This window comes from Electrona antarctica (genome assembly GCF_951216825.1).
Source record: "Electrona antarctica genome assembly, chromosome: 3".
NCBI lineage: Eukaryota > Metazoa > Chordata > Actinopteri > Myctophiformes > Myctophidae > Electrona > Electrona antarctica.
This window is the reverse complement of record NC_136808.1, coordinates 26,695,221-26,722,263: the sequence shown is the minus strand read 5'-3', so window position 1 is coordinate 26,722,263 and position 27,043 is coordinate 26,695,221. Positions and strand designations below refer to the sequence as shown.

At 48.7% G+C, this 27,043-nt stretch overlaps 1 protein-coding gene across 1 annotated transcript in view; it reads right to left on the bottom strand.

Annotated features, from left to right (window-relative positions):
* The window catches only part of adamtsl3 (ADAMTS-like 3), a 207,147-nt gene that overhangs the window by 30,872 nt on the left and 149,232 nt on the right, over nucleotides 1-27,043 (bottom strand). Inside the window, exons 15-20 of the mRNA XM_079496541.1 lie at nucleotides 22,272-22,356; nucleotides 15,261-15,550; nucleotides 14,808-14,937; nucleotides 6,747-6,957; nucleotides 5,608-5,802; nucleotides 3,005-3,158 (exon numbers count right to left, since the gene is read on the bottom strand). Of these exons, the coding sequence (XP_079352667.1) occupies nucleotides 3,005-3,158; nucleotides 5,608-5,802; nucleotides 6,747-6,957; nucleotides 14,808-14,937; nucleotides 15,261-15,550; nucleotides 22,272-22,356 (1,065 nt within the window). The remainder of the gene's footprint in view (nucleotides 1-3,004; nucleotides 3,159-5,607; nucleotides 5,803-6,746; nucleotides 6,958-14,807; nucleotides 14,938-15,260; nucleotides 15,551-22,271; nucleotides 22,357-27,043) is intronic.

Below are 27,043 nucleotides of genomic sequence, written 5' to 3'. Positions count from 1 at the left end.
CTGTACCACCAATCACCAGGGCTGTCTTATATACTGTTCCACCAATCACCAGGGCTGTCTCTCATACTGTTCCACCAATCACCAGGGCTTTCTCGCACGCACGCACGCACGCACGCACGCACCCACGCACGCACGCACGCACGCACGCACGCACGCACGCACGCACGCACACACACACACACACACACACACACAGGAGCCGGCTTGGCATTTGCAAGGCATTCAATCATGCACTTTACGTTCTCTCTCTCCTCTGGTTGAAGTATGCTTAGTGACAGTACAGATTTATACATGGGGATTCTTCTAGGCTCCCTGTTGATGTTTTTTTTAGCTTTTTTATTTTATCTTTTTTAAATTCCTCGGGGACCTCCACAGCCCACAGCCTCTACCCGCGGACCCCCACGCAGGCTACCGCGGGACTTCTTTAGACCTGTCAAGCCTGTCAACACTACCGACAGCCTGTGCGTGCGGAGCGATGCGAATCATGCGATATAGCCTATGATGGTTTGGAGAATGGGCGACCTGAGCGTGTACAAATACAACCAAATGGACCCATAACTCTACAAAATTTTAGACTCTCGTTTGAGTGGAAACGAGAGTGGAAACCTCATACTCATAGTAGCCAATTTGAATGCAATCTGGTCAAACTGACTGATACTGATACAGTCAGATATATTGCTGTCAGGTGAAAACCTTGTATGATCAAAACCAGTCCTTTACAAAATATATAATAATCAAAAATACATAAAATAGTTAAAATAGCCCATCTACAAGCTCACACTGCATCATATTCATATCTTCACACGTTGGGAGCTTGCCTTGTAGATCTGCTATTTTTTTTTCTGTGGACCACCACCGCCGCAAATATAAAAGCTGCTGGTAATAATATGACGAAAGTCATAATTTCTTGTTTATTTTTGTTATCCGGGTAAAATGTTAATGTTCAAAGTGAGAACAGGATCTGTTGATAGCTTGATAAAGTTGAGACTCACACACCCACACCCGCTCGCTCACGCACGCACGCACGCACGCACGCACGCACGCACGCACGCACGCACGCACGCACAACACAACACAACACACAACACACAACACACAACACACACACACACACACACACACACACACACACACACACACACATGGCTGTAGGGTACGGGTGTGTGTATACATTGCTCACAGCCCCATGGGTAATCACTTTCCAGACACACACATATACATTCTAGTTCTTATACTCTCACGCACAGCCTGTTCTCTGAGAATGTTTGATGAGTTAGCAATCTGGCATGTCTGGGGTCCCTTTACTGAACACTCCCATCAGATAACACAAGCTGGACATCTGCACGCAAACTGTGGGACAGAAAGGATGTGTGGTGTGCTGAATGTGTGTGATTGCCTGTGTTTGTGTGTGTGTGTGTGTGTGTGTGTGTGCGCGCGCGCGCGCGCGTGCGCGAGCGTGCGTGCGTGTCCGATCGGCAATTTTCAGCATGCAACCAAATATAAAATCAGACATTACGACGCCATCAAGGCCTGCCAAAAAATAATGTCGACAAAATCAACTGTAGATTTAGTCGACTAAAATCTCATATTTAGTCGGCTAAAACTAGATTAAAGGTAAAACATTTGAGATGTTTAACTCATTCACCGCCATCACTGCCATCTAGTGGCTGAATTCGAACTCGAGAAACGCCACCAATATGAGTCAACGGAAAAAGAGTCTAATTTTGAAAGCCGTTCACTCAGAAACGGAAGTCAGGATGTGTGAAATCGGCTACGTAACGTGTTCCGCGAATGCAATTTAATTCACCCAAAAGATACATCTTGTAACCACGATCTTAAGCGATCATGGAAAGGAGGGTCCGGCCGATAGTCGGCCGTGGAACAACTGACCAGATTAGGGATCCTGGACAAGAAGATGTGTTTTGTGGATTTGGAGAAGGCATATGAGGGGTCCCCCGGGAGGTGCTGTGGGAGTATGGGGTGAGGGGGTCCTTGATGAGGACCATCCAATCTCTTTACACCCAAAGCGAGAGCTGTGTCCGTGTGCTCGGGAGTAAGTCGGAGTCGTTTCCGGTGGGGGTTTGCCTCCGCCAGGGCTGTGCATTGTCACCTATCCTGTTTGTGATTATCATGGACAGGATCTCGAGGCGATGTCGAGGCGGAGAGGGTATTCGGCTCGGTGAGCTAAGGGTTGCTTCACTGCTCTTTGCAGATGATGAGGTCCTGATGGCACCATCGTTCCAAGACCATCAGCTCTCACTGGACCGGGTCGCAGTCAAGTGTACGGCTGCTGGGATGAGCATCTCCAAATCTGAGGCCATGGTTCTCAGTAGGAAGATTGGATTGTGCAGTCCAAGTAGGGAATGAGACATTACCCCAGGTGAAGGAGTTTAAGTATCTTGTGGTTTTGTGCACTGTACCGTAAATCGCTCTGGATTAAGAGCGTCAGCTAAATGCCTAAATTGTAAATTGTAAATTGTACCGCAATCTTCGTTTCTACTCAAGCGGACGAAATGAGTTGTCTCCGACGGGTGGCTGGCATCTCCCTTAGAGATAGAGTGAGAAGTTCAGTCACACGAGAGAGACTCGGAGTAGAGTCGCTGCTCCTTCGCCTGGAAAGGAGCCATGCTTAGGTGGTTCGGCAATCTGGTTAAGATGCCTCTCGAGTGTCTCCCTAGGGAGGTCCTCTATGCCAGGGGTTCTCAACCCGTGGGTCGCGACAAAGGACGCCAAAAGATGATCTAGACAGCGAGTGAGTTAAAATATGACTAAAACGTAATTTAAATGGCCTGTCAAAATGTGTGTACGCGCACGTGCGTGTGTGCGTGTCTTACTGGGGCAGGCCATCATTTCGACAGTGTGCACGAGGGGAGGGGATGGCAGCCCCCTCACAGTTCCCCCTGGCCAGAGTCACCTGTGCGTGCGTGCGTGCGTGCGTGCGTGCGTGCGTGCGTGCGTGCGTGCGTGCGTGCGTGCGTGCGTGCATGCGTGCGTGGTTTCTTACTGGGGCAGGCCATCATGCGACAGGTGCGTACGAGAGGGGGGGAAGGCAGCCCCTCACAGTTCCCCCTGGACAGCGTCACCTGGTGGCCCAAGGCCGTCAGCCTGCGACACGCTGGCTCTCTGCGCTGCACCCCCAGACCACACGACACCGAGCACTGGGGACCAGAATACCAGAATGACAGATTAGACCTGAGAAACAGATTCTACAAATGTCTTCTAAAAATTGTTTCTATGTCAGTAGGTGCTCAAACTATTTCATGTCAACGACCCCCAAAATGATAGGCTATGTAATTGGCCGCCGACCCCCATCTGAAAACATGTTGTTCCAGGGAACCACCAGAATCAAAGCATTTAGTTAAAAACTTGGGAAAGAAAAAAGATTTGCACACATTTTCACGATTTTTCAAAAATAGCAGATCTACAAGCTTGTAGAACTGCTATTTCTCAACAGCTAAAGTTTAAAATAATGGTTAAAAAGTGGTTAAAAGCTATAAGGCGACACCGATGTGGCCTCGTTCGCACAAAATAGCCGATCTACAGTAGATCTGCTATTTTTGGCGAAGGATGTTGTAAAGAGTGAAACGAGAGCGTACCAAATGTACTCTTTACAGGTCAGTTTTATAAAGTATAGAGGGTTTAAGTGGTGCTGAACTTGCAGCTCAACCAAAGCTTATTCCCCCTAGTGTAGGACAAGTATAGGGTTGTCCCGACGGAATCGGATCGGGAGCAAAAGAAGCGTGATCGTGGATATCACTAGTATCAATATTATATCCAAATCATGATATTAGACTGGATATTGTCTGTGATTTTGGTTATTGTACTATTGTGATATGGCATAGGCTAAGTGTAAAGTGTAAAATATAAAGATCGGATTGGGAAAAATCGATATCGGCAGAAATCAAGTGATCGGAATCGGATCGGGAGCAAAAAACACCCCTAATGACAAGTTCTCGATACATTTAAATCTTCACGATATACGATCATTGTGAGCGTTTTTTATCACGATAAACGATACAAACGATTGTAATGTAATTAAATGTTCTGGAAACGCAAAAGAATATCTCACAGTTGTCATCGCGGGTCGAGTTCACATGTGTTTCACATTTTGTTCGCTGATAAATGTCCCAGCTGGCACTCATTTAAACGGCGTTTACAGTTTAAACCTATAGACTGTGACAGAATGAAATACAAGAAGAAACCAGAACTGTGCTCGACTGGAAGGAATGTATTTTGTTTGTTTGCGTGTGTAGCCGAGGTGCTCTTGGCAAAGGGAAAAAACGAAAATGCCAATTAAGGGCCACATACTGAGTCTTTGGTGGTTGTCTTGGTGCGTCCAAAGAGGCAGCTACTGTACTATCACTGACCTGTCCAAGGCCATGAGGCAGCTACTATCACTGACCTGCCCATGAGACAGCTACTATCACTGACCTGTCCAAGGCCATGAGACAGCTACTATCACTGACCTGCCCATGAGACAGCTACTATCACTGACCTGACCAAGGCAAGGCAGCTACTATCACTGACCTGCCCATGAGACAGCTACTATCACTGACCTGACCAAGGCAGCTACTATCACTGACCTGCCCATGAGACAGCTACTATCACTGACCTGTCCAAGGCCATGAGGCAGCTACTATCACTGACCTGCCCATGAGACAGCTACTATCACTGACCTGTCCAAGGCCATGAGGCAGCTACTATCACTGACCTGCCCATGAGACAGCTACTATCACTGACCTGACCAAGGCAGCTACTATCACTGACCTGCCCATGAGACAGCTACTATCACTGACCTGACCAAGGCAGCTACTATCACTGACCTGACCAAGGCCACTTGGGCCAAACGTGTCTTATGTGTTTATTTCCTTATTTTCCTACCTTTCTTTCCCCCTCCCCAAGCCGAGAGCAATACAGTATAGTGAATGCAGAAATGCTGTATATTGTAGCTTTACAGTTAATTTCGTCGACTTAAACTATGACGGAACATGTTCGGCAACTACCCTTTTCCGGGGACAAAAATTACATTAAAACTAAGCTATGATGAGTAAAAACTAAGACTATGTATATTGACAATTTTGTCAACAAATAAAGACTAACATGTTTAGGGAGGGACTATAGAGATCCAGTAGAACTACTGTAAATGACAAGTCATGTTATGTGTGGTTGCAGTGCAACACGATGTGAGCATGTAGATCTGCCATTTTAAGCATGCAACCAAGTGTAAAATCATGACGCCGTGCATCAAGGCCCGCCGACATACAGTCCTTACCACTTCGTCTGTTCCTCTCAGGTTTTGATAGGTACCTTTGCCTGAAAGGTACCTTTGGAAGCCACAACTCTGATGGGTGGGGTTTAGCCTTAAGGGGTGTTTTTTTTCACCTACTGTTTGTCGACAGAATCAACTGTAGATTTAGACGACTAAAATCTCATGATATTTAGTCGACAAAAACTAAAAACATTTCAAGATGATTAAAATATGACTTTAAAACTAAATTACAATTTATTCAAAAGACTGACTCAAACTAAACTCAAAATGTGTCGTCAAAATGAACAACACTACTGTATATACCTCCGTTCCCTTTGCCAGCCTCTGGGTCCACTCACCTTGCCCCACTCTCCTCCGGCCATGAAGGGCAGACAGTCGATGTTGGCACAGGCCCGCTGGGCTGGGGGTCTGTGACCCTGGCAGTGCCCCCCGCCGTCGCCCCCCAGTGGCAGCCTCTGGTATGCCCCCGTGGACAGCAGCTGTTTACAGTGCACCTGACGCACCTGGACCCCCCCACCGCACGACTGGGAGCACTGGGAGGGGGGGAGAGAGCGAGAGAGAGAGAGAGAGAGAGAGAGAGAGAGATTCATACATGCTGTCTCGCTCCCCAAAAGGCATATTCCGCGACCCAAAATGCCCTTTGTTTTTTGTGAGTCTGCGTTGTAAAGAGCAATGGTCAAGAGGTGCACGCACATCCACAAATTTCAACGGGTGCAGGATCCAAAATAATAACTAAGAAAGGAAAGAGGAGATTCGCACACCGTTTTAAAAGCTCCCAAAACTATTTATTGACAGAGCGGAAAACAATGCAAGTGTTGTTTTAAGCTCTGTCAATAAATTACTGCGTTGTAAAGACACATGTGCATGTTAGTGTTTATTCCGTATGACGAAAGATTTCTGGTGTTGGCTCAGGGTCATTTCAGGCGAATTAATAGGCGAAGCATCTTATTCTGAAAGCCGTTTCACTCGGAAACCAAGAATCAAGAAGTGAAAATCAGACATGAATCAGACATGTAACCAGCTGTCCCACGGTTGACATTTAATTCACCCAAAACATACTTGTTGTAATCATATCGTTAGAAGAAATGATCCGCTTGTTTTGACCCAAGATATTCATCTACAAACTCTGTGAGCTTGTAGATCTGCTATTTTCAAATGGCTGAAATGTATATAGGGCTGACGTGCTTACTGTAGGCTATGTTTTGTAATAATAATACAAAGTTCAACTAAAGAGATGTAGCAGAGTAGAAGTAGCCTACAAGTACTCAGCCATTATAAATAACCGGTAACCTGACACCCTATTGTGGCTTATTGCTTTAATCTAAAATTTGCCACAGACGGAGACATGTGGCAAATGTCACGGAGACATTGACCCCTGGTACTTACCGTAGATCAATGGCCTTGTGGTTGAGTGTCCGCCATGGGACTGGTAGGCCAGGCTACTTACCGTAGTTATATAGTTTCCACCAGTGCTTACCGGCTGCCAGGGCTCTGTCTCCCAGGTGGGGGGGCAGTCCACTTGGTTGCAGGGCTGCAGGACGGCCGGTTTGAACTCCGTGCACTGGTCCTCGGACACGTGCGCGCCGGTCCGCTGGTCCACGGAAAGCAGGCGCGAGCAGAACACGTCCCGCGTGTGGATGCCCACACCGCAAGACGCGGAGCAACGCGTCCACGCGGTCACCTCCCATCTGCAGAGAGTACACACTCATTACTGTACTGTACCACCTCCCATCTGCAGAGTAGACACCGTATAAGTACATTTACTCATGTACTGTACTGTACTGTACTGTACTGTACTGTACTGTACTGTACTGTACTGTACTGTACTGTACTGTACTGTACTGTACTGTACTGTACTGTACTGTACTGTACCACCTCCTATATGCAGAGTAGACACAGGGGTGGAAAGCAAATGCCTAGTGCTTCTAAGCAATAAGCATGTCCCGATCACGTTTTTGAGCGGTGCACACCGCTCCAATGATTGGCTTTATGTATGTATGTTATGTATGTATGTATGTATGTATGTATGTATGTATGTGTGTGTGTGTGTGTGTGTGTGTGTGTGTGTGTGTGTGTGTGTGTGTGTGTGTGTGTGTGTGTGTGTGTGTGTGTGTGTGTGTGTGTGTGTGTGTGTGTGTGTGTGTGTGTGTGTGTGTGTGTGTGTGTGTGTGTGTGTGTATGTATGTGACCTTGTCATGGTCTGTCGCCCCACAGACCATGTCTCCATGTCAACCTCTCCCACATTACATTCCAGCTCTCAGTCCTTGCCACACACCTGCACACACTCCCTCATTAGCCCAACAGTGCCATGCCCCTTTCACACCTGAGGACACTTCTCCAATCATCCTGCCCCCTATATGACTGGACTCTTTCCATACACACACTGCCAGTACATACTCTCTGTTTCCTGTGACGCTCCTGGTTCTGGTTCTTTGTTTCACGCCACTGAAACATTCTGCTTTGGGACATTACTACTTTGAGCTCTTTGAAAGGTTTGTCTTCGGACTGTTTTTGTTATTGTGACTTTTGAAGAGTTTAGCATTTTTGACTCCCTGCTTTTTTCTGTTTTGGAGTTTAAACTACTTTTGATTGTATGTTTAACTGCTCTAATAAATACATTTTGAACTTTCTCTGCTTATGGCTCTGCGCTTGGGTTCAATCTTCTGCAAACCGTGACAGAATGTACTGGCCATAATGAACCCAGCAGAGCTAAAGCTTTTTCATAGAAAGGTGGCAGAATTAGAAAATGTGGTTTCTCGTCTCTTGGCCTCTCCACCTAAACTGCGTACTGAACTCCAAGTGGAGATATCAACACAGCAGCAGTGGTTCAAGGAGAGACCATGGGTAAGCCATTTTGTCCCCCACCTGAATGTGGTGCGTGGGAGGCTTAAGGACTTTGAAGACGCCTCAATACCTCTCAGCCAGCTCCCAACTCCATTAGGCTTGGAGTGGTGAGTCTGCAATCAGCCTGCCCTGTTCCAGACCAACAAAGGAACCAACCCTTGGACTTATTTTCATTTTTCTGCAAACATGTGAAAATACCTGTGTACTCTGAGCCGGTTCAAGTCCAGGACCCTTATGAGGGGTCGCGCCTAGCCCTTTGTGTGGGGAACCGTGGGCCTGCTAGGGGAAGGCGTGGTCGCCATGGCTCCCTACATCCCCAGCGGTCTTCACTGTCCAGCACTTCGCTGCCTGGTGTCCAGACCACCCTTCTGCCCGGCTCTCCGCCGCCCAGCCTGCCCGGCTCTCCGCTGCCCGGCTCTCCGCAGCAGCCCTGCCTGCCCAGCCCTCCGCAGCCCTGCCTGCCCAGCCCTCCGCAGCCCTGCCTGCCCAGCTCTCCACCACCTCCTGTGCCTGCAGTTCCACCTGCAGTCCAGTCTCCAGAATCTGTAGCATCCTCCTCATCTCCTGGGTGTGCAGTGTCCTCGGGGGTCCCGTCTGCAGCATCCTCCTCCTCTCCTGGGTGTGCAGCATCCTCCTCTCCTGGGTGTGCAGCATCCTCCTCTCCTGGGTGTGCAGCATCCTCCTTTCCTGGGTGTGCAGCATCCTCTCCTGGGTGTGCAGCACCCTCCTTGTCTCCTCGATGTGCAGCTCCGCCTGCAGCCCCGCCTCCTGAGCCTGCAGCTCCGCCTGCAGCCTCGCCTCCTGAGCCTGCAGCTCCGCCTGCAGCCCCGCCTCCTGAGCCTGCAGCTCCGCCTGCAGCCCCGCCTCCTGAGCCTGCAGCTCCGCCTGCAGCCTCGCCTCCTGAGCCTGCAGCCCCGCCTCCTGACCCTGCAGCTCCGCCTGCAGCCCTCCCTCTTGAGTCTGCAGCAATGGCTCCTGTAGCTCTGACGCCTGCAGCTTCGGCTCCAGAGCCTGCAGCATCTCGTGTGGCGTCACCTCTGCCTGCAGTATCTCCTGTGGCGTCGCCTCTGCCTGCGGCATCCATTGCGTCGCCTCCCAAGTTTTCCGCCTCATCTCTGCCGTCTCAGCCTCCCGGCCGTCCGCCCGACGACAACCTGACCGCCTCATCTCTGCCTCCCGGCCGTCCGCCCGACGACAACCTGACCGCCTCATCTCTGCCTCCCGGCCGTCCGCCCGACGACAACCTGACCGCCTCGTCTCTGCCTCCCGGCCGTCCGCCCGACGACAACTTGACCGCCTCGTCTCTGCCTCCCGGCCGTCCGCCCGACGACAACTTGACCGCCTCGTCTCGGCCTCCCGGCCGTCCACCCGACAACTTGACCGCCTCGTCTCGCCCTCCCGGTCGCCCGCCCGACTACAACCTGACCACCTCGTCTCGGCCTCCCGGGCGTCCGCCCGACAACTTGACCGCCTCGTCTCGGCCTCCCGGCCGTCCGCCCGACGACAACTTGACCGTCTCGTCCCAGCACCCAGGCCGTTCGCCTGACACCTTGTCCCAGCATCCTGGCCGCCCACCTGACGTCACCTGCTCGGCATCAGTTCCCCTCCTCCAGGCCCCCTCCGCCCACCCTGCTCTGTGCTCCAGGCCAGCATGGTGGGACGTCTGGAAGCCGTCCCTTAAGAGGGAGGTACTGTCATGGTCTGTCGCCCCACAGACCATGTCTCCATGTCAACCTCTCCCACATTACATTCCAGCTCTCAGTCCTTGCCACACACCTGCACACACTCCCTCATTAGCCCAACAGTGCCATGCCCCTTTCACACCTGAGGACACTTCTCCAATCATCCTGCCCCCTATATGACTGGACTCTTTCCATACACACACTGCCAGTACATACTCTCTGTTTCCTGTGACGCTCCTGGTTCTGGTTCTTTGTTTCACGCCACTGAAACATTCTGCTTTGGGACATTACTACTTTGAGCTCTTTGAAAGGTTTGTCTTCGGACTGTTTTTGTTATTGTGACTTTTGAAGAGTTTAGCATTTTTGACTCCCTGCTTTTTTCTGTTTTGGAGTTTAAACTACTTTTGATTGTATGTTTAACTGCTCTAATAAATACATTTTGAACTTTCTCTGCTTATGGCTCTGCGCTTGGGTTCAATCTTCTGCAAACCGTGACAGACCTAAAGTGTCTAGGGCTGTCCCCGACTAAGGATTTGTATAGTCGAAATTAATATGAATAAATTTGCTGTTAGTCGACTGATAGTCGACTGACTGAACACCCCCCTGCACCCCCCCCCCCCCCCCCAAAAAAAAACAACACATTTGCATTAAGGTTGGGCGATAAGCTCTCAAGGCGCCGCGTCCTGCCTGTTTTTGCAGCGCCGTTCGCTACGCGTTGAGAGCTTGTAGATCCGTCTATTTTTGCAGCGCAGCGCAGCCAGGGTAACAAAATAAAAAATAAGTTACAGGTGGAGATGAAGTGAAGTTGGAACGGACAAGCAGCTGCACAAGCTAACATCACAACCACTGGCTGGTGACAGTGTTGTTAGCCGCAGCAACATGTAGCCTGCCCTGGTAACTTCTCCTCCTCCCCGGAGAACTCTTGCCTCCCCGCACCGTCGGGGTGGCTGATCCACAAGCTCTCAAGGCATCGCGTCCTGCCTGTTTTTGCAGCGCCGTTCGCTACGCGTTGAGAGCTTGTAGATCTGTCTATTTTTGCAGCGCTGGTGTCGGGGTTCGTTCACGTTGTCAATAAAAAAATAACCTAGATTACAGGCGGAGATGAAGTTCAATCAGTGGGTTGAATCAGTAGCTACGCGCTAAGCTAACGATCCCCGACCCTACACTAACACTAGCAGCCTGTTTTTTATTTTCCCCCCGACTTCACGGGTGGCGCATTGGGATTGTGATGAGACACGAGACAGCAGTGTGCATTCTGTTGTGACTGTATATTATTAAACTGCATGGACTGGACTCCGGAGCATAAACAACATGTAGGCTACAGTACAGTAGCCTCCCTCGGCTCGGTCCCTCCCAGCCTTTACTCTGGCTGCCAGAGTGTTGTTCCCCGATGCTGCGGTGCGGGGACTGGGAGCATACCATTATAACGGAGGGGTTTTCCACCCGGCCCAAAAGAAAAAATTCGTCCCGACTTTTTTGGTGAACATCGACTGAGAGGTTGTCAGTCAACTGAGACCCGTTCCGATCGATTAGTCGACTATTCGACTCATCGAGGTCAGCCCTAAAAGTGTCACTGTTGATATGGATAAAATATTGATATTATAGGGATCACGTTTTTTTTTCGTTTTTTTTTTGCCCCGATTTCCGATCACGTGACCGGATTGGGACAACCCAACTAAGTGCATTTAAATCAACTACTGTATTTAAGCAACATTTGGAAGCTTTTAATTGTACTAAACTTCATTTATAAGAAAACTAAACACAACGCAACAATGAGCTGCTCTCTCTCTCTCTCTCTCTCTCTCTCTCTCTCTCTCTCTCTCTCTCTCTCTCTCTCTCTCTCTCTCTCTCTCTCTCTCTCTCTCTCTCTCTCTCTCTCTCTCTCTCTCTCTCTCTCTCTCTCTCAGACAGACAGACAGTCTCTAAAGCAGCCGCTGTGTGTGTGTGTGTGTGTGTGTGTGTGTGTGTGTGTGTGTGTGTGTGGGCGTGTGCGTGTGCGCGAGCGTGAGCGAGTGCGCAAGCGTGAGCGAGTGCTTGCGTGCGTGTGATTTCCTTCAAACTGTACTGCCAGGGTCAACATCAAAGAGAAGAGAAGACATGTGTACTGTAGGCCTATTGTACAACATGTAGTCCTTGACCTGCTGAGTAACCACTTCATGTGGGAGACGTCCGTGTATTATACTATTATTAGCTTCATGCTAATCCTTTCCCAGAGCCTGAGTTGTGTCGTCAGAGGAGAGCTAGTGGAACTAGTGGTGTTAGAGGGGCAAGGGCTGAAATCCTGTTAAGTGGAGATGCAGTGTACGACATGGATTTCTAAACAAATTTGTTCAGCGCAAAATGCTGTGTTCAAGTTCAGGAGACTTCGGGAAAAAAAGCAAGCAATTCTCCTGAATGCTGCCTTCCGGCATGGCATGGAAAGGAGTGTGGCATGCCATTTGCATTTCTTTCACCATAGTAAATGCTGAATTTGTGGTCTGGAAAGGGCAGTTGATTTACAGACGGGTAAAAGGGCAGGGGCTGAAGCCCCCTTTGATGTCTATGTGTGCACGCGGGACAAGAGGGCACTAACATAAGTCATGCCTCTGCTGCTGCTATTATACACCCACTGACCTTCATGGGATTTAAACAAAAATCTGAGAATAAATTATGTTACCAATACATTTCTTTACCAATGTGTTTGTAAAGGAGTCTTGTAACACATCTCACAAAGACTGACATTCACTTTCCCTAAAAGGGGAATCTGTGACAGCTGCTGAAAGTTGGGTAGCATGTGTGTGTGTCTGTAATGAACTATCGCTGTGCTGGATGCAAGCACAATTTACAAAATTAAATTCTGCTTCAAGAAGCATGTGACAGGTGAAACTAGGGGTTTTTCATGATTCTGAATCCATTGCAAGCATTTGTTTTGCACAAATGGGTGCAAAACTGCATATCGTTATTGCGACGTTCCAATAATCTGACACCGCAAAAAACCGACTACCCAATGTTCCGACCATAGAGCCCCATACTAACCCTAACTTTAACCGCACGCGGGAGCCACAGGTGAGTCTTAACCGGCATGCACATAGTCAGACTAATATGTCGGACTAACCTGTGCCCCCCCCTGCACGAAAAACACTGCTTGGGCTAAAAACGGCTATAGCCACTTTTCCAAATGTGAAGACCTCGTCACATTTGTGATGACTGACTACAGTAGGCCTCTCCCAGTGTTCAGATGTTTTGCATCATACTGACTACAGTAGGTAAATGGTGCATTTATAAAGCGCCTTTATACAAGGTGCTTTACATTCACGCACACACGCACACACGCACACACACACACACACACACACACACACACACACCCCTATAGTGATTAACATTACAGTACATTCACCCATTCACACACTGATGGCAGAGGCAAGGCACCAACCTGCCATTGGGAGGTTGGTAGAAATTATAGGATCTTGCTCAAGGACACTTCGACAACAACTGTGGGGGATCGAACTGGGATGCTTGTGGTTCCTAAGCGGCCACTCTGCCCCTGAGCCACTGCCTCTCCCAGTGTTCAGGAGCCACCGTGTCTACGGCTGTTTATTTTCTCGAGGACAGCCGACTGACTGCACGTCTTATTGTGTTTGTTCTGTAAGCTACTAGCTGTTGTTCTGTGGGTCCAAACGGCACATCAATCACACAACAAAAGAATAACAGGTCCCTAGAACTGCGTTCAGTCTCCCACTCCCCTCGTATAAAGCCCTCCAACCATCACACAATCACAGTGTTTATTCAGAAATGATTCAAGCGGTCGTGTTTATTTTAAACTTTAATTCCAGCGATGAACTTCATTTCCAAGTTATTCTAACGCGGCGGGGGCGAATGATTAATGTTTTAAAAATGTGTGGTTCGGTTTCAGAGTGTTCGCCCCCCTCTCAGAGCTCCTGCTGCTCATGTCTGAGGCATAAAGGGTTTCATGAAAGAAGACCAAAAAAGCAGAGAGGGCTTCGCCATGCAGCCATATTGGAACCACCTGTTTGGTGTGTTTGTTAAATGACTGGCTCTGATTCTACAGATTGCGCTGGTGATCAGGGGATTGGCGGGATGATCCTTATCTCCCCGCCCCCCAGCCCTATAGGGTGATCAGGGGATTGGCTGGCCGACAACAGGATGTACTGGACTGTAGGGACATACATGGGCTCCCAGATTGGCCCTCCGCAAACATCCTACGCCAGTGGTTCTCAAAAACCTTTTCATGTCAAGGACCCCCAAACCGACACTAATTAGCCCGCGGACCCCTATTTGAAAAGATATGCCAGGGAAGAGAAGATTTGTATGGCTCTAGCAGTGATTCTCAACCCGATTAATTTCAAGGACCCCAGTTTGAACTCCATTTAATGGACCCCCGATTTACATTATAAAATCAATGTAAATGTAACTCTCAGAGTTACAGACCCATAAGGGTTGCAGGTGGTTACCCGGGGGAACAGGGCTCAGGGTTGCAGGTGGTTCCCCGGGGGGACAGGGCTCAGGGTTGCAGGTGTTTACCTGGGGGGGCAGGGCTCAGGGTTGCAGGTGATTACCTGGGGGGGCAGGGCTCAGGATTGCAGGTGATTACCTGGGGGGGCAGGGCTCAGGATTGCAGGTCTTTACCTGGGGGGGCAGGGCTCAGGATTGCAGGTGATACCTGGGGGGGCAGGGCTCAGGATTGCAGGTGATACCTGGGGGGGCAGGGCTCAGGATTGCAGGTGGTTACCTGGGGGATCAGGCTCAGGATTGCAGGTGGTTACCTGGGAGGGCAGGGCTCAGGATTGCAGGTGTTTACCTGGGGGGGCAGGGCTCAGGATTGCAGGTGGTTACCTGGGGGGGAAGGGCTCAGGATTGCAGGTGGTTACCTGGGGGGGGCAGGGCTCAGGATTGCAGGTGTTTACCTGGGGGGGCAGGGCTCAGGATTGCAGGTGTTTACCTGGGGGGGCAGGGCTCAGGATTGCAGGTGTTTACCTGGGGGGGCAGGGCTCAGGATTGCAGGTGGTTACCTGGGGGGGCAGGGCTCAGGATTGCAGATGCGGACCATAAGCGGTGGTCTGCCGGAGGGCTCACACATCCAGCCGTCTACCTCCTCGGCTTTCTGACGATTCACACACCTCACCACTGCAGTCTGCTTCCCTGGAGAGAGAGAGAGAGAGAGAGAGAGAGAGAGAGAGAGAGAGACAGAGAGAGAGAGAGAGACAGGCAGAGAGGTACATATAGAGTTAGTCTGCTTCCCTGGAGAGAGGGGTACACACCTTGCACCTTCATGACAAGGACCCGCAATTTGACACTAATTAGCCCACGGGCCACCATTTGAAAAGATATGCCAAGGACCCCCATAAGAGAATATTTAGTATTTAGTATTTATTTCGTTTTCGTCAGTGGAAAAAATGTAGTCCACAAACATTTTCCGTCTGTTCCCGATTCAGTTTACATCACAAAGGAACGGATCTTCTCACCCGTGGCACACGTTGCCGAGCAGGCAGAGAAGCCCCTGTAGTCCCAGTGGTGGAGCTTGCCTCCTGGCTGCGCGAGGGGGCCCCCAGCGCCAGCAGGCTCCTGGAGGAAGCCCTCACAGGGCCCCGCGGTGCAGGGCCTCTCCGCGCGGGGCCGGTCCTCTCCACACTCGGCCTCTGGGAGGTCCACCTCCGTCTGGGTGAAGGACAGCAGCACCTTGCACCTCACCTCGCGGCTCTGTCTGCCAGGCCCACAGGTGGCGCTGCAGGGAGACCAGGTCCCCACTATGAACCTGGAACACACCAAAAAAAATTCTTTTTTTTAACTCACTCGGCGCCAAGATTGCCTTTTGACGACTTCTGGTCATAACGCCCACAGTGCCGAGATTGCCTTTTGACGACTTCTGGTCCTAACGCCCACAGTGCCGAGATCGCCTATTCACGACTTCTGGTCCTAATGCCCACAGTGCCGAGATCGCCTTCTCACGACTTCTGGTCCTAATGCCCACAGTGCCGAGATCGCCTTTTGACGACTTCTGGTCCTAACGTCCACAGTGCCGAGATCGCCTTTTCACGACTTCTGGTCCTAACGCCCACAGTGCCGAGATCGCCTTTTGACGACTTCTGGTCCTAACGTCCACAGTGCCGAGATCGCCTTTTCACGCCTTTCTTGAGCCTATAAACAGCTATAGTGTTTAATGAATGTGTTGTCTGAACAAACATTAAAAATGCCATTGACAATGGATGGAGAATGTGTCTGAGCAAATCAGCTGGGTATACCCTTGGCCAATAAGGGACCACCGTTCTTGATGATTATGTACGATGATTAGAGCGCCCCTCACCTTCACACGGGTGTGATTTTTGTTAATATCAATTGATTACGGTTCACAACTGTGTTCTGTACGTGCTCGTTAACACTCGAATCCCAATGAAAATGATGCCGTCTATGGAGACACAGTTTAATGCGGTATTATGCTATGGGGACACCGTTTTTAGAATCATAATTTCTCTGACTTTTTGGACCAAAACAAGCTTGATTTACGTCTCATTTCTCCAAACGATATGATCCTCGGTAAATGAGTAAATTTAGAAGAGTAGCCAATTATTTTTACCCCCCTTTTTCTCCCCAATTTAGTCGTTATAGAGCACCAAAGTCCTGACGTCAAAGTCCTGGGCGTCAGTCCCCAGGTTCGTGTACTTTTTATTTGCATTGTAATCTCCATAGGATAAGAACTGTGTTTGAAAAATAAACCGATCACCCCGGCCTTTTCACTCATATGGATATGAAGCATCGACTGAAGGTGGAAATGTACAAATATACCCAAAGAGTAACAAAATAAGCGTTAGAAACGAGCCAAACAACCCAGAGACTACATTTCCGGGTAGGCGGATGGCTGCATCTGCCCGTCGCACAACAGAAAATGAATGTTAATTACGTTTATTTTTATTTTATTGAAATTACGTTTTTTCTGCCACTCCCCTGACAGAAAGGCCGGGGTGGTCGGTTTATTTTTCAAACACAGTTCTTATATGAAGCGACCTAAAATCCCCCTATGGAGATTACAATGCAAATAAAAAAATACATGAACCTGTGTATTGACGCAGTCTACTGAAAGTGACGTCAGACTTCGGTGCTCTATGATGCTTAATTCTACCCCCACACACTTTTGAGTGGTGTAAACCACTCCTACAACTGGCTTTTTTGTGCAGCAAAAATGAGCATGGTTGCTATGTTCACCCTGTTGTAATGACGTAATGAAATCACACCCGGGTGAACAGGGTGAACATAGCAACCATTCTCATTTTTTCTGCACAAACAAAGCCAGGTAATGAAATCACACCCGGGTGTGATTTCATTATGTCAGACATGATTTCATTACGTCAGACAGACCTTACACCACTCAGTTCACACGGGTGTGATTTTTTATTTATGTTTTGCAACCCATTTTTTCAGTGTCCATTATCTAATGTAATCCTCGGCACTACACTTCCTCTTTGGGTATTAATTGAAGGGGTATACCCCAGATACCCATTCAAAGCTTTATCTCTCAGGGCGCTACAAATATATCTGTAGAGACCTTTTGTTCTTGTGGTGGTTGATTGAGAGTACCTTTTTCTAACTGACTGGCTTTGTGCAGCAAACGTGACCAAAAAAGGGAAATGAGGAATGTCCAGACGAAAAGTTAAAGTTGAACTCAAAAGGTTTTTTTTATCCAAGTTGAAAACAAAATAAAAATACTTTTAGCATATAAACTGTAACTTAGAATAGAAGGAGGTGTAGAGCAACAAAAACCAGACGTAAAAAGCTGTGAACCTCCAATCAACTACACCTGGCCCTCTGATGGCCAGGTATTTATGTCCTCTAGTTCTGCCATGTCTGTAGGGGGTGACAAAGCACACTAACAGGAATGTTAGACATGGCATGATGGCACATACAGTACATGATGTGATGGCCTATGGTAGATCGGCTCCTACAATATCTACACATCCTGCAAGTTCACTTAAGAAATAAAACTAGTGTTGACTAATCATTACAAGTATAGCTCTTATTTTGAAGAGGAAGAGAAAGTCTGTTCGGTTGTAACCTGCCCTACTTCCATGACAGACAGTTTTTCAGATCATTTTGCCGGGAGGGAGGGACTGACTGACTGTAAACATTGATTAGAAGTGATGGTGGTGGTGGATTGCTTTTAACCAAAGTTATGAAAGCCATGATGCTGCGAATCTTTGACATAAACAATGTGTAGGCTACACACTTTGGAATATACGTTAAACATGGTAGAAGTGGATCCTATCAAGCTACTGCCGGCGGTAGCCAGCATTAGGTGAGTAATTAATTAATTGTAAAAGTATCACGCTGACGCTGGTAAAATCAGCAGCAGCAGCTGCCAAAACATTAACAGGTAGGCAGGCAGGCTACAGTAGACCTGCAGTACTGTCACTGCCTGCAAGGATGTACTTGGAACTGTTGGCTCGACTGGCCGCTGTGCCATATTCATTTTAGTTCAGAAGTGGGTCCTTTTACCTGCTGCAGCTCCGCGGTCTGGTGCTTGCACACATGCAGCAAGCATACAAATAACTACGATTTGTAGGATATGTTTGTTTAAAAGTGATGTTACGCGACGTCAAGCGTCACCGCCGATATATGGCATGGGGGGTGCTTTGGGTGTCCGGTTCGGTGAGGCCCGGTCGTGCGGCCAACCCCCCGGCCCAGTACCGGGTTGTTCCGCCTCTGATCCAAACATACAAACTACACACAGAAAGACCCTTTACGTTAACCCAATAATGTATCGATGAGGCTGGACGACAACTTTATAGTTAAAGGGCCACTTCACCCCTTTTGCAACCAGATCTTATTTTAATGATGTTTGGGAGACAAGAAACACTTTCCTGGGGGTTATGATGTGGGTAATTTTTTTTTTTTAGATATTTTAGTATTTCAAAGTTCATGGGCTCCATGATGTCATGGACACTGGGCTCACTTGCTCCCTGGACTACATGTTGTCTCAGAAAGACAGCCCTCCCCCTATCCACAAGGAGGGGCAGTGCACCAAAGCATTATGGGAATTGTAGTCCAGGAAGGAAGTGAGCCCAGTGTCCATGACATCATGGAGACCATGGACACTTTGAAATACTAAAATATCTAAAAAACACAAATTACCCAAACAACATTAAAATAAGATCTGGTTGAAAAAGGAGTGAAGTGGCCCTTTAAGTGACTTTACTTCTCAAAGCAGGCAAGTAACAACATAGAGACTGGTACATACAGTATACCCGGGTATGGAGTATGGACACTGAACACGCCCCTAGCGCCCACAATGTCCCCAGCGGGAATCGAACCCAGGACCTTCTGTAGCTGTGAGGCGACAGCAACTGCGCCACCGTGCTTACACTTGGCTGCATGCTGAAAGTAGCCGATCTACAAGCTCACCGAACACATGTTCTGGCTCAGCTCATGGTCCCGCTGCAGGCTGGATTGGTGTGGTGAGGATTATAGATTTTTTTTATAGAGTTTAATTAGGATCCCCATTAGCTGGTGCAAAGCAACAGCTAATCTTCCTGGGGTCCACAGTCACCACGAGAGATTAGTGAGAGAGAGTGCGCTGTGTGTGAGGTGTCTGTGCAAAGTGTGTGAGGTGTGTGTGTGTGTGTGTGTGTGTGTGTGTGTGTGTGTGTTTGTGCGAGCGTGTGCGTGTGCGTGTGCGTGTGCGTGCGTGTGCATGTGCGTGTGCGTGTGCGTGTGCTTGTGCGTGTGTGTGTGTGTGTGTGCGTGCGTGCGTGTGTGTGTGTGTGTGTGTGAGAGAGGTGTGTGTGAGAGGTGTGTGTGAGCGCTGTGAAGCGCCATGTCCCAGACAGCCTATCAGTGTTGACCAGGCTCAGAGCAGCAGCCTATCAGCACAAAGCAGTGATACTCACATGCTTATCATCGCCAGCGGAAGCACAGGAAATGGAACGGGACAGATTCACACACCCCCTGGATAAGGTTCATGTGTGTGTGTGTGTGTGTGTGTGCGTGCGTGCGTGCGTGCGTGCGTGCGTGCGTGCGTGCGTGCGTGCGTGCGTGCGTGCGTGCGTGCGTGCGTGCGTGCGTGCGTGCGTGCGCTCGCTCGCTTGCGCGTTTGCATGCGCAACCATGACAGGGTGGGGTCAATCGAGGTTGTATGCCCTAATAACTTGGTCTCAGCAATGATAAGAATTGTCTGAGTGCGTGTGTGCGTGCATGTTATCGTGACCAGGATAAGAAGCTGTGCTTCAAACCAGAGATCCAGACACATGCACATTAGGAACAGCGTTATCAGTCCTGTGAGAGCGTCCTAGTCCTTTGATGTGGGACAGATTGCCGAGCTCCAAATAAACAGTCGTCCTCCTACAGTCGTCCTCAGAATAGACCAGTGTGAGTAACGCTCTGGAACAACAACCTACCCCTCCATATGCAATCTGCTCCCTCAGTAGAGGCCTTTAAAGATGGAGTGCTGTGATTTTTTCCCCCGCCCTAAAACATGATCACCAGGTATTATTATTATATATAAGGAAGATTTTTTTTTTATTATTATTTTTAATTTTGTACAACCACACCAAGGGGTCTAATGAGTGTACGGTCACCTCATAAACACATGACATAACAACCACACCAAGGGGTCTAATGAAGTACTGTCACCTCATAAACACATGACATAACAACCACACCAAGTACACTCAGAGGTACAGAACCGTATAGGCATTATAATAAGACCGTACCAAATTCAGGACACATGCACAAACTGCAGCGGCGCCTGAACAAAGCGGTGTTGTTAGTCAATCATGCATGGTGATGGTTTGTATTGTGTGTGACTTCGGCCAGCCCTGAACTCAGCCTATATATAATGTGTGAATAAACTGTTATTTTAACATTTCAGAAAGAGTCAGGATGTTTTTTTCACCTGAAAAACAGGCTGTGAAACACCTACACTCAATCTCATCACATTCCTTTTAATAACAGCCTTTCTGAGAATTAACCACTGCTCCTGTAAGGAATGAGGTCTCCCCAGACTCGGGTCAGCTTTACTGAGCGTCCGCATGGCTCAACGTCTCAGGTCTACCTTCATGAATACCCAAAGAAGGGCCACAATGACCTGGACTGCCAAATGCAGAGCAAAGGCCAGATCCCCTCAGCCGCCTGTCAGATGATCAACAGCTCTCTAAACAGCCAGAAACAAACAGACACAAACCAACCAAGATTGCGCTGTCGTCAACAGCTTACCAAGACGATTGTAACTCAGCCAGGAGAAGTGAAGACTCATCGGACGACTTACACAGGAAAGAAACCCCACGTCTGTAAACATTGTGGCAAGAGTTTCAGTTTTTTATGTCTCCTAAAGAGACACCAGCGTATCCACACTGGAGAAAAACCTTTCCACTGTAAACATTGTGACAAGAGTTTCAGTCAGTTAGGTGACTTGAAGAGACACCTGCGTATTCACACCGGAGAAAAACCTTTCCACTGTAAACATTGTGACAAGAGTTTCAGTCAGTTAGGTGACTTGAAGAGACACCTGTGTATTCACACCGGAGAAAATCCCTACCACTGTAAACATTGTGACAAGAGTTTCAGTTATTTAAATGACCTGATCAAGCACCAGCGTATCCACACTGGAGAAAAACCTTTCCACTGTAAACATTGTGACAAGAGTTTCAGTCGTCTTGATCATTTGAATATACACCAGCGTATCCACACTGGGGAAAAACCCTACCAGTGTAAACATTGTGACAAGAGTTTCAGTCAGTCAAGAACCCTGAAGACACACCAGCATATCCACACTGGTGAAAAACCCTACCAGTGTAAACATTGTGACAAGAGTTTCAGTCAGTTAAGTCACCTGAAGTCACACCAGCATATCCACACAGGAGAAAAACCTTTTGACTGTAAACATTGTGACAAGAGTTTCAGTCACGTAAGTTGCCTAAAGTCGCACCAGCGTATCCACACAGGAGAAAGACCTTACTACTGTAAACAGTGTAACAAAAGTTTCACTCTTTTAGGTGACTTGAAGAAACACCAGCGTATCCACACAGGAGAAAAACCTTTCTACTGTAAATGTTGTGACAAGAGTTTCAGTCGTCTTGATCATTTGAATATACACCAGCGTATACACACTGGAGAAAAACCCTACCAGTGTAAACATTGTGGCAAGAGTTTCAGGCAGTCAAGTACCCTGAAGACACACCAGCGTATCCACACGGGAGAAAACCCTACCACTGTAAACATTGTGACAAGAGTTTCAGTCGGGCATGTGCTTTGAAAATACACCTGGCCTTGTGGTCCAGGCGCATGCCACATATTGCAAAAAAACAAATCTTAAATCTTAAACAAATCTTAAAGGGGTCCACGCGTACCCCCCAAAATGGGGGGTACGCGTGGACCCCTCCTGGGACCTCTACTAACTGCCATAACAGAACAACCGTGCGTGCGTGCGTGCGTGCGTGCGTGCGTGCGTGCGTGCGTGCGTGCGTGCGTGCGTGCACAAGGCTACTCACGTGGGGTCCTCTGTAGCGGTACGGTGTTCCTCCAGTTCCTGGGCTTGTTTTAACCAGGGAACCTTGGCCTCGACCGGGACTGACTCTGGATCAGTGGAAGAACACACAGAAACACACACACATGTCAACCAGGGCTGACTCTGGATCAGTGGAAGAACACACAGAAACACACACAGGTCAACCAGGGCTGACTCTGGATCAGTGGAGCAGAGGCAGAAATACAGACACAGATCAGCTCAAGAGGGCCAGGACGGATCTGTGTTTGCGGCTGCCTGCTGTGGCTCAGGAGGTAAAGCAGGTCCATAGGCGGCGGGTGGATTTTACCTTTAGGTAGGCTAGAATTGCATGGGGGGGGACTCTCAGATTTATTTATTTCCCCCAGATGGTCTAAAAATGAGTTACTTATCATGATTTGACCCGATTTGACCAATGTATTACCAATCTCGTACACCATTGCTCACAAAATCTAGATCCTTGACCCAATTATAGCCCCTGCATCTAGCTTTTAATTAAAGTAAAAGTAGTTGAAAAGGAACAGTTCTGTTCCCCGGACATGGCTCTTCACAGACGGCACACAGACATCAGCCTGAAACGTCTTTGGCCTGGATGACTATTTGTTAAAAGAAGTCAAATAAGTACTTGGCCTAGAATGAGTTAACTCTTTTATTGCCACTAGGTGGCAGCAGAAGTGTAGTTATAAGCTGTGCCAGCCTTATTTCCTTGTTTGGCTCCACACGTCTCATATTTGCCATTGACAATGAAAGGAGAAATTAGGTCATATGTGCCTCAAATATGACGTAAATTTGTGGCAACACAAACCACCAATGCCATTGACAATGAAGGGAAACATTACGATGAGCAAATCGCCTAACCAATCACATAAATTCAGTTGTTCATGAGATGATGTATGATGATGTATAATGATAAGAGTGCCCCTCACTTCACACGGGTGTGATTCTTTTAAAGGGAAAACATCAAAGGTCCTTAGACTTGGGTGCGGTGGCGGTGGTGGCGCACAGCGGGCGTGTTCCTCCTCCGCTCTGTGTTGTTGATCGCCACTTTGGAATACCTTTCAACCTACAAACCTACAAATATTAAGCCCATATATGGGAATGTCAATATATGACCATATATGGGCATCCCCAGCCGATGCCCTAATACCCCCAGCAAGGGCAAAATCCAATAGACCCGACCGCCGCGTCGTTAGGTAAGTCCGGCGGTCGGTCGTTAGTCCGACGGTCGGTCGTTAGTCCGATGGTCGGTCGGTAAGTCCGACGGTCGGTCGGAAAGACCGACGGTCGGTCGGTAAGTCCGACGGTCAGTCAATATATGGGAATGTCAATATATGACCATATATGGGCATCCCCAGACGATGCCCTAGTACAATCCCTGTTATGCCCATATATGGAGATCCCTGATGTCATCAATATTAAGCCCATATATGGGAATGTCAATATATGACCATATTGGAACTCATGATAACCACTGTGGTTGTCGCAGTTGGTACAACCCATGGATCTCCATCTCCCTTTAGTGCGAGGTCGCTTCTCGCCCTCAGGGCGTCTTACCGGTACTAACCAGAGAGAGTGGCGTCATTGAGGGGGCAGAAAACAGCACTCGAGCGCTGTTCATGCAGCACTGGAGAGTGACGATGTGGAGTTTTAAATACATTGTTTTCAATGAGAGCGGCGCAAATATCAGAAATTTTAGGCATGTGTGCAACGTACAGTACATTGCATTGTGCAGTGACAACTAAAGTCTCTGTGATGTTTATGTTGTACTATTACAAAAAATCACACCTGTGTGAAGTGCTCCATGTCCATGTCTCTCCATCTTTTTATTAATATTGATGACATCAGGGATTGTATTATGGCATCATCTGGGAATGCCCATATATGGACCTTATATTGACATTCCCATATATGGGGAAGGTCCCCTGGCGATGTCGTCTATGTCACGACTACATACTTTATATACCCATATATGGAGATCGTTTATGATGTCACATGATGTCACGATGCGTGACCATATATGAAGTGGACCGACCTCGACATTACTGACTCTTCATCACCTGGATCTCCACATATGGAGCTGAACCCTAGTGAACTCATCACCTCGATCTCCATATATAGAGATGATGACACATCACTCTGACATCATCAGGATAACCTGGATCTCCATACATGGAGACAATGCCACATCAGTCTGACATCATCATGATAACATGGATCTCCATACATGGAGACAATGCCACATCAGTCTGACATCATCATAGGATAACCTGAACAGTATAAAAGAAGCCCTCTCCTTCCAACCCTCATATTGCAACCAACGCACTCGGTTATCTCCAACGATCTCAAACCCTCAGAATCTACTGTCAAGACCTTCATATACATCCACAATCCCCTGGATCCTCAACAGCACTATACAAGACACGAGATACAAGACTTCTTCTCTTCTTCTCTGTAGTGTTATGTTGAAGACAAATCTGGAGGAGGTCCAGACAGGAAGCTGCTCTCCTAGCATGCTCTCTGCCACCGAGACTGAGCTCAGGACACGTTTGGTCGACAAGGAGCAGGAACTGTGCCGGGCCAAGGAAGCCCTGCGAGCCATGAAAGCAGACCGCGAGCGGCTGAAAGCGGAGAAGTCGGACATGGCGCGTCAGATGCAACAGCTGTACGCCACGCTGGAGAGCCGAGAAGAGCAGCTGCGAGGCTTCGTGCGCAACTACGAGCTGGCGCTGGCCAAGGAGAGGGACCGGGTGGAGAGGGAGAAGTGTGACCTGCGACGGCTGGCCAGGGAGGCCGCGAGGCGGAACGACGCCCTTTGCTCTCAGGTGGCCGCGAAGGACGGCCGCGTGGCAGAGCTGGAGGCCGAGCTCGGCGGTGCCAAGCGCTCTCTGGCCGCGCTGGCCAAGGAGGTGCCCTGCAGGCTCTACTTCTGGAAGAGATGGGATCTGAGGCGGCGGACCCGCTCTCAGGTGGCCGCGAAGGACGGCCGCGTGGCAGAGCTGGAGGCCGAGCTCGGCGGTGCCAAGCGCTCTCTGGCCGCGCTGGCCAAGGAGGTGCCCTGCAGGCTCTACTTCTGGAAGAGATGGGATCTGAGGCGGCGGACCCAAGAGGCTACGCCGCAGGGAAACGTCCGGCTGTGTTCTCAGATGGACATGAGGAAGGACAACTGCATCAAAGAGCTGCAGGCTGGGCTCTCTCGGATGGACGTGGAGGAGGACAATCGAGCAGCTGCAGACTGACCAGTCCGTGACGAAGAGGTCTCCGAATGTGGCAGGATAGTGCCGCGCAAATAGTCCGAAAAGGATTCATTCAGACGCCTATGCGATCTCATTTCTACATCATTTACTCGTATGTTTTTGAGACGTAAAGAGAGGTTTAAGTCAATCAACTCTGGTGTTGTCTGTTTAAAGCCACAGGTCCAGGTTCCACATTTTGAATGTAGTAATGTTCAGCAACTACAGCGACTAGTTGCTACGAGAGTGAGGTCTAGTCAACACCAACTCGTTAGCACGAAAAACGTGTGAAGTGAGGGGTGCCAACAGTGGCTGCCACTTGACTTCACTGTTTAAAGCAAACATTAAAAGTCCATAGAATTGGCTGGGGGGTGAGTACTGAGTGGGTGCTGTTTTTTGGTGGGTGCCGTTTTGTAGGGGGTGCTGTTTTTGAGGGGCGCTAGCCCATATAGCCTACAGCTTTTGTCCCCACACGTCTCATATTTGCCATTGACAATGAAAGGAGAAATTAGGTCATATGTGCCTCAAATATGACGTAAATTTGTGGCAACACAAACCACCAATGCCATTGACAATGAAGGGAAACATTACGATGAGCAAATCGCCTAACCAATCACATAAATTCAGTTGTTCATGAGATGATGTATGATGATGTATAATGATAAGAGTGCCCCTCACTTCACACGGGTGTGATTCTTTTAAAGGGAAAACATCAAAGGTCCTTAGACTTGGGTGCGGTGGCGGCGGTGGCGCACAGCGGGTGTGTTCCTCCTCCGCTCTGTGTTGTTGATCGCCACTTTGGAATACCTTTCAACCTACAAACCTACAAATATTAAGCCCATATATGGGAATGTCAATATATGACCATATATGGGCATCCCCAGCCGATGCCCTAATACCCCCAGCAAGGGCAAAATCCAATAGACCCGACCGCCGCGTCGTTAGGTAAGTCCGGCGGTCGGTCGTTAGTCCGACGGTCGGTCGTTAGTCCGACGGTCGGTCGTTAGTCCGACGGTCGGTCGGTAAGTCCGACGGTCGGTCGGAAAGACCGACGGTCGGTCGGTAAGTCCGACGGTCAGTCAATATATGGGAATGTCAATATATGACCATATATGGGCATCCCCAGACGATGCCCTAGTACAATCCCTGTTATGCCCATATATGGAGATCCCTGATGTCATCAATATTAAGCCCATATATGGGAATGTCAATATATGACCATATTGGAACTCATGATAACCACTGTGGTTGTCGCAGTTGGTACAACACAGTTGGTACAACACAGTTGGTACAACCCATGGATCTCCATCTCCCTTTAGTGCGAGGTCGCTTCTCGCCCTCAGGGCGTCTTACCGGTACTAACCAGAGAGAGTGGCGTCATTGAGGGGGCAGAAAACAGCACTCGAGCGCTGTTCATGCAGCACTGGAGAGTGACGATGTGGAGTTTTAAATACATTGTTTTCAATGAGAGCGGCGCAAATATCAGAAATTTTAGGCATGTGTGCAACGTACAGTACATTGCATTGTG